The 15,000-nt window shown below is 44.0% G+C and overlaps 1 protein-coding gene across 11 annotated transcripts in view; it reads left to right on the forward strand.

Moving 5' to 3' along the window:
• Window positions 1-15,000, forward strand: part of YEATS2 (YEATS domain containing 2) — a 194,840-nt gene that overhangs the window by 16,775 nt on the left and 163,065 nt on the right. For 10 of the 11 annotated variants that reach the window (XM_085870069.1, XM_085870066.1, XM_085870064.1 and 7 more), the window contains one exon: window positions 5,645-5,749. In XM_085870069.1, the coding sequence (XP_085726195.1) occupies window positions 5,650-5,749 (100 nt within the window). In that variant the 5' untranslated portion in view covers window positions 5,645-5,649. Of the gene's footprint in view, window positions 1-400; window positions 421-5,644; window positions 5,750-15,000 lie in introns of those variants that run through there. The other variant, XM_085870070.1, reaches the window with a different exon arrangement.

Here is a 15,000-nt window from a genome sequence, read left to right on the forward strand (position 1 = left end):
TTTAAAAAATACCAGCGGCATCCCCATGCTTAGTCGTATCTAACGATCGACACGCAGCAAAACAAAAGCTTCCAGAATTCACTGAACATTAAACTTATGAAGAAACTTTTTTTTTTTTTTTTTTTTTTAAACTGACGAGAAAATGGCGCTGGGCTTGGGTTCAGGCTCAGAGTCCGGCGCTTAGCGCCCTCACCGCGGCGCCCTTTGCACTCCTCGTCGCTCTTCTTTTGTTTCTCTCTTCGTTATAATAGCTTTCCTTCTTGCAACTCTCTCAACCTCTGCTCTCCCCTTTTCCTTACTCGTCAATGAGACGATCAGGCCTCATAAATATTCCGGCCTGCAAGGCCGAACAAAACAACAAGATGGAGGCTTGAAAGACAAATCGTACGTTCTGACGTCATTACGTACACGTCTCAGAAGGTGTGAAAGCAAAAATACGTCATCGCGTAATTTGATCCGGGATATCACAAACGTAATTATGATGGAACATAGATGCGAAAACAGGAATCCGTTTTTTAAACATGGTTTTGACAAAATAGTGTGGTGGGATTAATTAAGATCAGAGAGTGAGTGGCATGTGAGTGAGTCGAACATAGATGCGACGTAACGCTGTGGCGTAGGGTAGACGGACAATGAAAAGGAGACTGTGACGTAGGGTAGACGGACAATGAAAAGGAGACTGTGACGTAGGGTAGACGGACAATGAAAAGGAGACTGTGACGTAGGGTAGACGGACAATGAAAAGGAGACTGTGACGTAGGGTAGACGGACAATGAAAAGGAGACTGTGACGTAGGGTAGACGGACAATGAAAAGGAGACTGTGACGTAGGGTAGACGGACAATGAAAAGGAGACTGTGACGTAGGGTACACGGACAATGAAAAGGAGACTGTGACGTAGGGTAGACGGACAATGAAAAGGAGACTGTGACGTAGGGTAGACGGACAATGAAAAGGAGACTGTGACGTAGGGTAGACGGACAATGAAAAGGAGACTGTGACGTAGGGTAGACGGACAATGAAAAGGAGAATGTGACGTAGGGTAGACGGACAATGAAAAGGAGACTGTGACGTAGGGTAGACGGACAATGAAAAGGAGACTGTGACGTAGGGTAGACGGACAATGAAAAGGAGACTGTGACGTAGGGTAGACGGACAATGAAAAGGAGACTGTGACGTAGGGTAGACAGACAGGACACCAAAATTTTGCCCCTCATCCCAGTGCTTAGTCGATACTCGACACGCAATAAATGTTGAAATCTGGAGTGGAAATCTGAAAATTTATACAAATTAGCGATTTTTATAATTCCGTGTATTTATTTAAGCAAAGCATTAAACTTAACTTTTTCTACTGTTCGGACGATTATATTGAGTGAAGGAAAAATGATGGAATGTGCAGAAAGTGTAAATTAATTGAGTGTTCACGCTTCATTTAACCTGCTTTTCCAATCCATGATGGCACAGTCCACAGGGATCCTTTTATTCTGCAATTACAGACACAGTTTGCTGTTTCCGTTTTGAGCGATTTGCTAACATTACAAAATATTAATATAAATATACTAATAGTTACTGCAATACATTAAGAGTCGGTAGTTTCTGCAAGTGAAGATTTATGTAGACAGCACACGAGGACGTAGTAGAAATGGGAACAAATGACTCTTTGTGGGGTGTGTGCATGCCTGTTCTTGGTTACATGTGTGTGGTGCGTGGGGTTTCGCGGGTGTGGGATCTGAACTCTAACTTGGGCCCGTGGTGCGTGGCATTGTGGAGGAGGTCGCAAACCATGTACTTCTGCATCGCCGAAGCCTCGAAGCCATGCAGGACGTGCCACCGTGCAGTGCAGGTGTGAGGAAATCCGTGCATGTGTGCAAGTGAAAGGTTGACTAAATCGCCGGTGCACATCTAGTAGATAACCTGAGGAGGTTGGAGGAATGTGGGGGGGGGAGGGGGAGGAGTGTGTGTGGGGAGAGGAGTGTGTGTGGGAGGGGGGAGGAATGTGTGGGAGGGGGGAGGAATGTGTGTGTGGGAGGGGGAGGAATGTGTGTGTGGGAGGGGGAGAGGAATGTGTGTGTGGGAGGGGGAGGAATGTGTGTGTGTGGGAGGGGGGGATGTGTGTGTGGGAGGGGGAATGTGTGTGTGGGAGGGGGGAATGTGTGTGTGGGAGGGGGAATGTGTGTGTGGGAGGGGGGAATGTGTGTGTGGGAGGGGGAGGAGGAATGTGTGTGTGTGTGTGGGGGGAGGAATGTGTGTGTGTGTGTGTGTGTGTGTGTGTGTGTGTGTGTGTGTGTGTGTGTGTGTGTGTGTGTGTGTGTGTGTGTGTGTGTGTGTGTATGTGTGGGGGGAGGAGGAATGTGTGTGTGGGGGGAGGAATGTGTGTGTATGTGTGTGTGGGGGTTGGGGGGAGGAATGTGTGTGCTGCATCAGTGCTGGAGTGCTGCATGAGATGACCTGGCCTCCACAATCACCTGACCTAAGCCCAATTGAGATGGTTTGGGATGAGTTGGACCGCAGAGTGAAGGAAAGGCAGCTGACAAGTGCTCAACATATGTGGAAACTCCTTCAAGACTGTTCGAAAAGCATTCCAGCTGACTACCTCATGAAGCTGGTTGAGAGAATGCCAAGAGTGTGCAAGGCTGTCATCAAGGCGACGGGTGGCTATTTTGAAGAATCTAAAATATAAAATATATTTTGATTTGTTTAACACTTTTTTTCGTTACTAAATAATTCCATATGTGTTATTTCATAGTTTTGATGTCTTCACTATTATTCTACAATGTAGAAAATGGTAAAAATATAGAAAAATCCTTGAATGAGTCTGTGTGTGCAAACTTTTGACTGGTACTGTATGTACATCGGGTTATTACCTCTGCCACCGAAGGTGAAGGAGGTTATGTTTTCACTCCTTTCCATCTTTGTTTGTTTGTTTGTTTGTGTGCAGAATAGCTCAACAAGTTGTAGACATATCTGAATGAAATTTTGTAGACAGATTCGGTGTGTGACCAGGACAAACTCATTAGATTTTGGTGAAGATCCGGTGCCGGCTACTCAAATTTTTCAAATGATTCTTCACCATTGAGAGATAGGGCCAAAAACGATATGTAGAATGATATCTCAAAAAGTTGTGCATGGATTTGGATGAAACATTGTGGACACGTTAGGTGTGTGACAAGGAAGAATTGATTCAATTTTGGTGAAGATCCAAATCCGGATCTGGATCTGATAATTTTTTAAGTGATTCTTGTGCTAAACCGATTATATAGCATGATCTCTCAAAAAGCTGTGGATGGGTTCGGACGAAATTTGGTGGACAGGTTGGGTGCGTGGCAAGGATGAATTGATTCGATTTTTGTGAAGATCCGGATCTGGATACAAGCATGATTTAATTTTTTTAAGTGATTCTTCACCATTGAGAGGTAGAGCCAAAAACGATATAGTCCTGTATAGCACGATATTTCAAAAATGTATTGGGCCCGATATGTTCTCGTGGATTAGGCATTACGTGGCGGAAGTATGCGCTCTACCGAGTGCCCTTCTAGTTTGTAATATGAAATAGGCAAAGCCTAGAAACGAACAAAACATGGTGTGTTGGAGAGTTTCTTCTTAATTTTTTTTTTACGTTAAAGCAAACTCAAGCGTTCATTCAAGCAAACTAATATTTATCTCCGGTTTGTTATCCTAGTTGTCTTTATTGGTTTCTCGTCTATACAAGATATCATTGAATGAAAATTGTTTTCCCTTTTATTTTTCTGAATGGACCCAAACACGGTGCGTTAGAGACTTCTTTTTCATTTTTGTTCCGGTATCAGCTTGAGTCTGCATTAAACGCAAACACATTTTTATCTCCCGAACATTAATTGGTACCGGTAGGAGACATGTCTTGCAAAGCAATTCCTTATATTGTTTCTCCTTGTGTGCTTGTCTTACATCCTCCTCCTTCTTCTTCTTCTTCTTCTTTCGGCTGCTCCCGTTAGGGGTCGCCACAGCGGATCATCCGTATGATCCGCATAGTGATTTGGCTAAGTTTTTACGCTGGATGCCCTTCATGACGCAACCCTGGTCGCCTCTTACGAGGCAGGGATAATGTGCTTGTCTTACATGTGATATTAGTTTTATATTTTGGTACAAAAAGGTCTCTGATGAGCAAGTACACTGTAGTAAAAAGGAAATGACTTTTTGTGGTATTGATGTCACTTCCGATATTGGTTGGTGTTTTTCTTTTTGTACTAGAAACACCCACTCCCTCGAAGAGCAGCCTTGGGAGGGGTGGGGCTATTTTTTTTTTGTCTCTTGGCTAGTAATCCCCCATCTCTCCAGCAGGCGTCAGTAAAACACTTGCACTGTGCCATGTGTACAGGCAAAAATCGTAAATTGTCTCCTCACCTTCGCCGGAGGGGGGAGTTATTTTGTGCCCTGCCATGACCCTGGTTACCCCCAGCATTTTTGCAAAATTTGGTGGAGATTGGCCGAGCCGTTTTAGATTCTATAATAATCAGACGCACATATACACCGAGAATTGCCTTATTTTAAACTGGCAGGGTTTCCCGGTGTTGTCAGGTGCTGTTCTAACCTTGACATTTTTAAGAAATAATTTTTTTATTATTATTATTATTTTTTGTGGGGGCCTAAAACGTTTTCCTATACCCGCTAAAGAATGGGGTCATGGATCATTTAATATTACCTTTCACAAAGCTACAAATGCTTCGGCACGATAGAGCGATGAAAAAAAAAAAAAAAAAAAAAATCTAACTTTTATTTTTTAATTTTCAAAAAACACTCCCCGGCACTCACTGATGAGCCTCAGAGTTTGACAAAGATCCTTTCAGCCATCTCTGAGAAACATACACAGAGAAGCTTGGCGACACATACACAGGCAGACAGACAGACAAACATCTCTTGTCGTGTAGATAGTCGGATCCATCTGTCCCTGAGTATGGAATAACCTGACATCAAAAAGGATGCAGTGCTTCTAGCCAGTGAGGAAAAGGATTGGTCAAATTGGGCAGATGAGGGACAACATATTTTTGGAATTTGGATGTCGGATCAAGTACTAGTCCGCAATGGGCGACACTTTTAGAGAGGCACTCTGGTAATGTTAACCACCAAACGTGAATGCTATCAGATAGGACAGTGAGATGCGCATAACCTCCCAAGGAACAGCCTGATCATTGATGCAACACCCTGCTTTCAAAGCATCAGGATGACATTTTATAGTTGGGCCATGAATGAAACCTAGACCGAACAGGGCAAAGCCGAGTATGCTACCTCTGTGCTATCCTGTCAGCCCCTACCACATTAACGAGCAGGTTTCCCTCACAATGAGAAATGCTGTCAGCTCAGTTGCTTTTTAAAAAAGTTTCCCAAAGTGAGTATTCATGTTGAGTTGTAGTACTCACACGACATCATTCTCCAAGATCCTCGTTCAGCATGTTTTCATGTTGAAATTTCATGCTTTTATGGATGGAATCTTAAACGCAATACTTTTGAACATTACTCCTTTGAAAATAAAAATAAGAGTGTGATACAAATTGACACTTAAAAGTTGCTTGTGATGTAATATATGACCTTTAATACTTCCTGCTGTTAGCCTTTTGTGTATGCACAATGGCTAATTGTTTGTCTCATCTTTTTTCACTTTATGTACAAAGGTATTATGTCGGGAATGAAACGCAGCGTGGAGGAAAGAGACCCAGACTACGAGGATGTTACTATCAGTATCAAAAGCAAGAAGCAAAAATATTTGGAAAATTCAGGTAAGAGGTGCTTTCCCTCTTGTTTTGAATGTTTTGACAGTTGTGGGCATTGTTGTCGTCGTTGATTTGCCACGGTTAGTTCTGCTTCACCAGGCCTGCTGCACTGATATAGCCAATCAATCTCTTGGGAGCGACCCAGAGATCCCTTGCATCCAAGACATTGTGCTCTTTCCTTTATGGAGCCAGGACCATGCAGTCTTCCATAATGTGTGTGTTTGTGTGTGTTTTTTTGTGTGTAGCGGCTAGGCAGAGGTTGCAAGTATTGTCAGTGGTGCCGTTGAGTCTATGATTGTCCTGTAAAAGCTGTGGGTAGTGTTTACAGCGGAGGCATGAAAGGTGAACTTGATTCGACCTGGGGAGTAATTTCTCTGTGTTGTCGATGGGTGGGGTTTAGTACCTCGAATACTGTTTGAACCCAGGTTATGGATGTGTTTTTTGTTGTCGTTGATCGGTGTGGGGATGTTTTGAAGGATTTCATTGTCGTGTCTTTGTGGGGTAATGTTAATTTGTTGAGGGGACTTGCAGCTGCAAGAAACTGCGCACCTTTCATGTCCAAGTGGTCCTTGATTTTTTATATTTTTGCCTTTGTTTGTGTGTAGGTGCTCAAATGGTGTTGTTAACGGTGTCACCTGTGATGATGCAAAGGCCTTTTTTATTGTCTGTAGGGTGTTAAGATGTGTGTTTGATAGGCTGGATTCCCAGGATGAGCTGGCGTAGACTGATCTGATACACTGTTTGTATATTAGTGATGTTGTGTCTTTGTGGTATTTGATGTTGTGCCTGTGAGTGCCCAAAGCGTGTTCATCCTGGGTGTGCATGCTTTCTTTTGAACCCTTGCAGCCGTTTTACCCACCGCTATTCAAACCTCCACACACCTGAGCAGCCGGTTAAACCGCCTCTATTCAAACCTTCATACACCCGAGTGGCCAGATTTTTCTCCAGGGAGTCCAGGGTGGAGGAGCCGAAAGTCCAACGAGCTCAGGGTTCAAAGGGTTCATGCTTGTGATGTGATCTGAGAATGGTATTGATGTGTTAAAAGTTGCACCAAGTAATTTTGTTTGCTGATTGTGTGGGATAGGTCTGTGGTTTAGTGTGATATGTGGCACAGCGTTATGTTCCTTAGTGTAATTTGTGAAAAGTCACTGTTGATTTTGCAGGGGCTACTTTTAGTCTGTTGATGGTGAGCCATGCTTGTAGGGTGCTGAGGAAGGATTGAAGATATGCTGTGGCTGTGTTGATGGTGCTATGGGTGGAGGTAATGTTAATGTCGTCCGCATATGAGGCTATTTGTATTGTTACGGTTCTGGGAAACGTGACCCCAAGGCAATGGCAACCAAAATATAGCAGTTACCCTAGATAATTATTCTGGTCGTACTTATTACAGATGGGGTCCTCCCATGTATCTATTCCAGTATTTCTCAACTGGGGTTCCCCGGAACCCTAGGGTTCCACAAGAGGTCGCTTGGGATTCTGCAAGAAACAGTAATAAATAGGCTAATGTATTTTTGAGTAGTTTTTGTTTGATTTAATATTCGTAATTAACTTCCGCCATCGAAGATGGACGGAGGTTACTGTTTTCACCCCTGTCTGTTTGTTTGTTTGTTTGTGAACAGTATTACGGAAAAACTCCTGGACGGATTTCGATGAAACTTGGTGGGGGGATTAGGTATGGTCCAAGGATCATGCCATTAGATTCTGGACTTGGTCCAAAGTCCAATATGGTCGCTATGGCAGCCATTTTGAAAAAATAATTGAATTGCATTTCTACATGTTTTAAGTGATTTCCCACCAAAAAAAATTGTTAGAGAAAAAAACAAACAAATTTTGCACCTTTTTTTTTCAAAAAAATTTCGATTTTACTTTTTTGCCATTTCTACATGCGCGTCGATCTAGTTTAGTTTATTCAATCGTGGTTCAGTTGAGGCTGATCCGTTTTGACCTACAATGACTAGGATATCAGGTTCACTTAAGTGACCAGCAGTATTGGCGGCGGATGTTTTGCACTCTACCGAGTGCTCCCCCTCTAGTTTTACTATACACGTACGGCATATTGTTGGAAACTCTGGTTATTATTTATTATAATAGAGGCTTCAACCTCTTGTATTATTTACAATTATAACAACCATAGGGAATGTATTTAACGATGTCTATATGGCGCCAGTGTTAAACCGCCCTCACTGGTTAGTGGACGTCCTGTACGCGGTGGATTCGTGCATCATTGAGTCATTGCCAATAAATTTGACAAAAAGGGGGTCATTTTTTCCTTAAACCAGGTATCTGAAAAAATATATTATATTTACCACGTGAACTACGATAAAAATATAAAAGAGCGAGATATTAATAATGATATATAATAATTTTTATGCAGGGGTTCCCTGAGACATGAAAACTATTTCAAGGGTTCCACAAGGGTAAAAAGGTTGAGAAACGCTGATCTAGTGGGTGACAAAGGAAAATGCGTTGTGTGGGACTAGTTCGGTTTCTCCCCACTTTCTTCACATTTTTTTATATTTCAATTCAACACCACATTGAAACCGTGCACCACCTCATTAGCATGTGCCGCAACTCAATCGCCATATCACTTTCAACCACGCCGCCTCAACCATATCACGACCACCACCACGCTGTCACCACAAGACGACAATTACGTCCACACCACAAAACCAACGTCTATCCTCTTGCTTTCCTCGCACACCATCCACTTCAGCCTCAACCATCGCTCTTCCACCGCAGAGCCGTTCCAAACACCGCTTCAACCACCATCTCAACCACTTGCCATTGATTGATGACAGCAACCACCATCACACCTGATCGGGGTGCAGCATCACCCACACTCAGAGCGCCACGACCAACCAAGCTCACTGCCATCTAGCACCAGTTTGTGCTAGCATTTCTATCATTCCTCCTTGTCAGCAGCAACCGTCGCTCTTTCCGGGGAACCATCCATGGCCCTCCAGGATGCTTGCTCTACCTGCATGTAGCGATTCACGCTGTCCCCACGTTAAGTCTGGAAATGGGCCACGTGGCCCGCCTCGAAGACTAATAAAGCCATTCCTGGTCTGACGAGTTCGTGGAGCGGGTGACGTCAGGACGCAGGCGAGGTCTGGGCCAATGGGCACTGCACGTTCGGAACATGAGGGGCAGGGATGCCGGGGATGCTGGTTTATGCCCCACACGGAGCATATAAAATAGCGTTCCGGGGGATTTTCCGGCGGACTCAGAAGGATTTCTTTGTCGTTCTTTTCAGTTTGATTATGGTTGGACATTCTGGTGGTGGCTTTGAGGTGAAACAACATGCAACACAGCTGAGTGCCACGGGACGAAGTGGAACAATAACCTGGCCGCACAGTGACAACCCTCGATCACAGTCCCCTCTCCCTTGCTTTTCCCCATCGGGGGAAAGCTTTGGGCTCGCGAACTCACGCCGGGTGAGCGCAGAGGTCGACGAATGCCTCAAACTTTCTCTTTAATTTCTCCCTCTACTTGCGCTTCTGTGGAATGATCCTGACTAGCATAACCCACGCTCTGCGCGACATGTTGGGGTGGGTGTGGTTGAGAAAGGAACTGATGCAGAGTATCAGTAGTAATTTTACTTTAATGCAGTAAGTGGAATACGATTTCACTGTTTCAGAACCATTCTATTTTTTTTTTTTTTGTACCATGCACCTCATATGGTCTTTGAGATAATGTAAGCCGAATATCACGTTACTCGAGCGCAGAACAAAGTCGAAGATAGCGCAACACAAAACCACATTCTCGGAAATAATATATAAGATGGTGCCTTGTATTGTTAAATAAGTAAGATTGTCTCAGCTAGGTAGATCAGGAAAGTGCTGCTCTCTGTCCCTGTGCTTTATTGAAATCCCTTGTACATTTTTGATTGCTTTGAAACTCACTGTATGCTCCCTGCAGCCCTCTTCTTGTAAATGAACCCCACGCTTGTTGCGGGTGTGAGGGTTTGTGAGTGTAAGTATTAGAGGGTGTGCAAAGTAATGTGATAGGTCTGTAGGAGGCTGCTTTGGTGGATTCTTTATTTTGGTTTAAGGAGGGCATTGATTAGTTTCCAAGTTTTGGGAATTATTCAGTGTCAGTCAGAGAAGTTGCTTATATTTTAAGGGCAGATATGGCATTTGGTCCAAGGTGTTTGAAATGTAAATTGGAGATATTGTCGTGGCTGGTAGTCAGGGGAATTTTGATGTTTTTGATCATTTTTATCCCCATGCTTCAAAAAAAAAATACCGGGGGATATTATAATTGGCTCTGTCTGTCTGTCTGTCTGTCTGTCTGTCTGTCTGTCTGGCTATCTCATTATAAATGGTTTGGCAGAAATTCACCAAACTTGGTCGTTATGAACACCACATGCTAAGAAGGTGTACGAGCAGTATCATATTTGGCCTGCCCTCTGGGATGCGGTCAAAAGGTGAAATGCCCCAAAAAAAAAAAATGCAATTACGGCCGCATTTTAAGATATTTTTTCATGAAACTTTGTACATGCAATCAACATTGGGGGACGCATAAAATATGTTTAAAAAAATTGATTGCACCCCTGGTTAATGCACAGATGCCAACCCTCCCGATTTCATCGGGAGGCTTCCGAAAATTCACCCAAACTCCCGCCCTTACGATCACTATCCTTATCCTCCTGAAATTTTGATATTTTTGCACTGTTCACTAATCAGAATGTACTAGTATGAGAATTGAATGAAAAGCATCGTCTGCTACGTATAGCATGTGGTAACTCCATAACGTGCGCTGCTACCAAATTGTACGTAAAAAATTGCAAATTCAAATGAGGAGCAGCGAAACATTGGGTCTGGATCTCGCTTATGCGATCATGCACTGAGATTTAGTGCATGCGGTATGTGTGCAATACAGTGCATGCGGTATGTATGCACAGTGTATATGCATGCGATACGCTCACTGCATGCAGCTGGGCCCCGTACCAGCCCGGCGGTCGCGACCACCGTGCGGTGTTTAACAGCCGCTAGAGTTCTACGAGTCGCGCTGCAGCTGTGGAACATCGACTTCGAAGTTACCGATGCTTCAAGCCCTCGATGTTGATTACGAAATGGCAGAAAAGAAGCTTACGAAGACCAAGAAATGGTCTCAGAAGTACAAGACCGAATACAGTCTCCAATACCCGTGTATTCGAAAGTCTGAAAGAGGAATTCATCATGCGTATTGTACAGTATGCAGCGTTGATATTTCAGTTGAGCACGGAGGTCACGATGATATTCGGAAGCACGTTGGAATCAAACGGCACACAGACATTGCAAAGGAGAGATCTTCGAGCACGAGTACCGGTACACTTCTGAATTATTTCACCAAACAAGGGACAAGCGAGGAAGAGGATGTTACCCGAGCGGAACTTCTCTTTAGTGGATTTATTGTGGAACATAACTTGCCCATATCAGTCTCAGATCATGCTGGACCTCCTTTTCAAAAGATGTTTCCAGATTCAAAAGTTGCTTCAAAGTATGGATGTGCAAGAACAAAAACTTCAGCAATAATTGGTGAGTTGTCAAATGTTACTGCTTCATCTATTGCCAATATTGCTAGACTAGCTCCATTTAGCCTAGCTACAGACGGTAGCAATGAGAGTGGTGAGGCCCAGCTATATCCTGTCCTGATTTCGTACTATGACAACAGTGCTGGGATTGTGAAGCAAGGTTTGCTAAGTTTGCCTGCGTGCAAACAAGATTCCACTGGAGAAAACATTTTCAAACTGCTTGATCATGAGTTCAGTGACAGGAAAATTCTGTGGGGAAATTGTGTTTCCTTTTGTGCTGATAATGCCTCTGTCATGGTGGGCAAGCACAAAGGAGTCGCTGCTTATATCCACAAACAAAATCCAGAGTGCTACATCATGGGATGCCCTTGCCATATGATGCACAATACGGCCAAGAAGGCGGCTCAGGCCTTACCCATTGAATTAGATGACTTTCTCATCGATATTTACTACTACTTGGACAAAAGTAGTAAACGCGTCAAAGGAGTGAAAGCACTGCAAGAACTCTGTGATGCCCCGACACACAAGATTCTGAAGCATGTCGCAACAAGGTGGCTGTCCCTTGGTCAGTGCCTAGACAGGCTGATTGAACAGTGGGAGCCACTTCGCCTCTTCTTCAAAGAAGAAGTACGAAGAAAAATGCAACCAACTGTAGCCAAGACTCTAACAACGAGCAAGAAGGACGGCACTGTATCTACTGCCAGTACTGGCACTGCAGGATCAAGCACTAGTGGAGCAGCATTCACCACTACCACTGCAGTATCTGCTGCGAAGAAGACAGCAGGGACAGCACCAAAACCTTTGCTGAGAGCAGGTAGCATCACCGGCCCTTCATCACGTTCATCTACAAAGCAGATCCCTTCAGAGTCGAGAAAGACTGTGATAGTCCCATCTACAGGCAAAGAAGGACCCAAGTTAAGTTCTGCTTTTGCCAAATCACTTGATAGAAGCTCAGCAAAACCTTCGAATCAGAGGTCTTCTTCCTTGGCTGCACCTACCTCAAGCTCTCTCCTCAAACGTAAAATTGGATCTGGTACTATGAGTCTGACCTCTTCTGCTGGCAGTAAACGCAAGTGTGATCGCCCTGCGGCTAAGTGTACTACGAGTTCTACAACTAAAAGCGCATCTTCCTCAAACACTGTGCAGGAATCTAGAGAAAAACGTGTCAACAGGATGTTCTTGTCTCCACAAACAAAACTCTATTGTTTCTTCCTTCGATATGCTAACAAGCTTTTTGAGAAGGGGAATCTTCTGCTCCAAAGAGACGAACCCTGTATTCATCTCCTGCACGGAGAATTGAATGGTCTTCTGAAAGATATCTTCGTACGGTTTTTGAAACCATCGGTGTCATCGGTTGCTCTGGTAAATGTACCCTTCTCTGACAGAAATCATCAGAAGAATGATGAGGACCTCATGATTGGGAACGATGCCAAACTGTATATAAGGGAACAAAGGAGTCTCAAGAAATTCACCTTCACTCTGAATGAGTCAGACATCCAAGGTTTCTTCAGTGCAGTTCGCTCATATTATGTGAAAGCCTGCAATTACATCTTCAAAACCTGGCCGCTAGATGATGAATTAGCCAAGCATGCTCAGGTGCTGGATGTTAAGCTACACCAAGAAGTGGGGTTTGACTGTGTGGAGTTTTTCATCAAGAAATTCCCCTGTCTGTTCAGTGGCGGTGATAGTGACATAGACAGTCTTGAGAGTGAATTCGCTCACTACCAGGCAGACGCCTCCATAGCTGCAATTGCTACTGAGACAGTGAGAGTGGATGAGCAGTGGCATCGGATTTCACAGCTCACAGATCCCTGCACTGGTGCCAAGAAGTATCCTAATTTGAGCAAAGTGATGAAGGGAATCTTGGTCATTCCTCATTCGAACGCATCATGTGAGCGGGCACTCAGTCTTGTATGGAAGAATCATACTGAATTTCGTCCCAATTTGAGTGTCAAAACCCTGGAAGCTCTCTTAATTGAAAAAACTAGCTCATAGCACCCCTTGCTACCAGAGAGAATACAGCAAAGACATAATCAGAAGGGCTAAAAGAGCCACACAGCTGTCACTCAGCAAAGCTGCCATGGAAAAAGCAAGCAGCAGTAGTACCAGCCAATAAGGTAAGAAAAATATTGCTTCTTTTGTGCTTTTTGTTAATCTTTGATTGTCCCCTAAGTTACTAATATTAACATACATGTAACATTAAAAAGTGCACAATTTTCCCCTTTTTTTTGTTCAAAAAGTGGGAATTCTTAACATGTTAAATGCTCCAAAATAGGGCTCAGAGGGCACTAGAGAGCGTCTAGAACCCCAGAGCTTCCAGGGCCCTAAGGCGGGCCCTGGACCCCGCCGCAAGGGTCGAGCGCTCCGCGCACATTATTTGGTGTCGGTTGCAAATCCTCCCTAATTCTGATTTCCAAAAGTTGGCATCTCTGTTAATGCCCCAGGGGGTGGGTACTTGGGGTCACAGGGGTCAAAACGGGAAAACTTTCACTCCAAGATTTGATATTCGGTCAGTCCTGGTGGAACTTTTTACCGTCTTTCAACGTTGCTTTAGGTGGGAAGCGTGGGGGTTTGCGATGGCGCGTCATCGACTTCGCTCTAGTTGTCGTTTGTGTGGGAGTGAATGGCATTATGGTGTTGTTGAGTTTGAATTTTGTCATACTTCTTTCCTCTTTTCTGGGTCCTTTGTACTTTGTTTATGTCATGGTCTGTGAGCGTAGCACATTAACTTGTTATTTCTCTGATTAGTGTGTTGTCTGTGGTAGTTATGGCTGCTTGTGAGGGTGTTGTGCCACCGTTGGAGTTGGTGAAGCTATTTAAATGATTTTGTACAAGTGTTGGTGTTGGTTGAGTGGTCTCGTGTGTGTAGAAAGGAGTGCCAGTTCTGTGTTTTTCACGATTATTTTGTTGTCGATTTCTGTGTTTAGTGTTTGAATCCTTTCTACTATGACTGATGCTTTGGGTGTTGGTGTGCTATGTTTTCGGTTGTATAATTGTCTGATGAGGTGTGTGGTTTCTGGCATGGACTTGGTATTGTATTTTTTTTAATGTTGCCCTTTGGAATGTATTTGGTAGTTGCAGTTGTGATGATATTGAACTTGTGTCTGTTCATCATACAGATACAATGACGAATTATTGTAATCACTGCACAATAAAACCAGTGGAGTGTATTAAAAGAGTTTGAGAATGAATGTTTTACTCGGGAGGGTAAAGCGAATTTTATGCCACCCTGCTCTGTGCGTCGTCGTTTGGGTTTGAGTTTGGAATAAGCTGAAAGCTGCAACCGCAGGTCTGTGAATGTATATAATCTGGTAGAGCAGTACAGGCCAGATGGAGTAATTGGCCACACCTTGTGCAGTGCACAGAACACCCTCTGGCCCTCGAGTTATTGATGCAAGTTTTACATGTGGGGAAAATGGATATATTGTGGTGGGCCCTGGGTTAGTTTCTGTGTCCGGATTGAAGGAGGAGAACGTGGCAGACTGTTGGAAGTCATTCAACAAAGAGGAAAAAAAGTGTGTGTGTGTGATGTGTGGTGATTTGAGTGTTTGTGTGTGAGGGGTTCGTGTCGATGATGAGAGGGAATGGGCCGGTCCATGGGGACCAATCAGTGCTCTGACAAATCCAGGCAGCAGGGAACAGTAGAGAAGATTTGCCCCTAGTCTTGCATTGGGAGGAATGGCGGGGGGTGGTTGGGGGGGGGGGGTACAACCACTGTGGAGAGGCATCCCAGATAGTTTCT

Source organism: Eptatretus burgeri, chromosome 2, assembly GCF_056783735.1.
Source record: "Eptatretus burgeri isolate ZD-2024b chromosome 2, Ebu_testis_v1, whole genome shotgun sequence".
Lineage (NCBI taxonomy): Eukaryota > Metazoa > Chordata > Myxini > Myxiniformes > Myxinidae > Eptatretus > Eptatretus burgeri.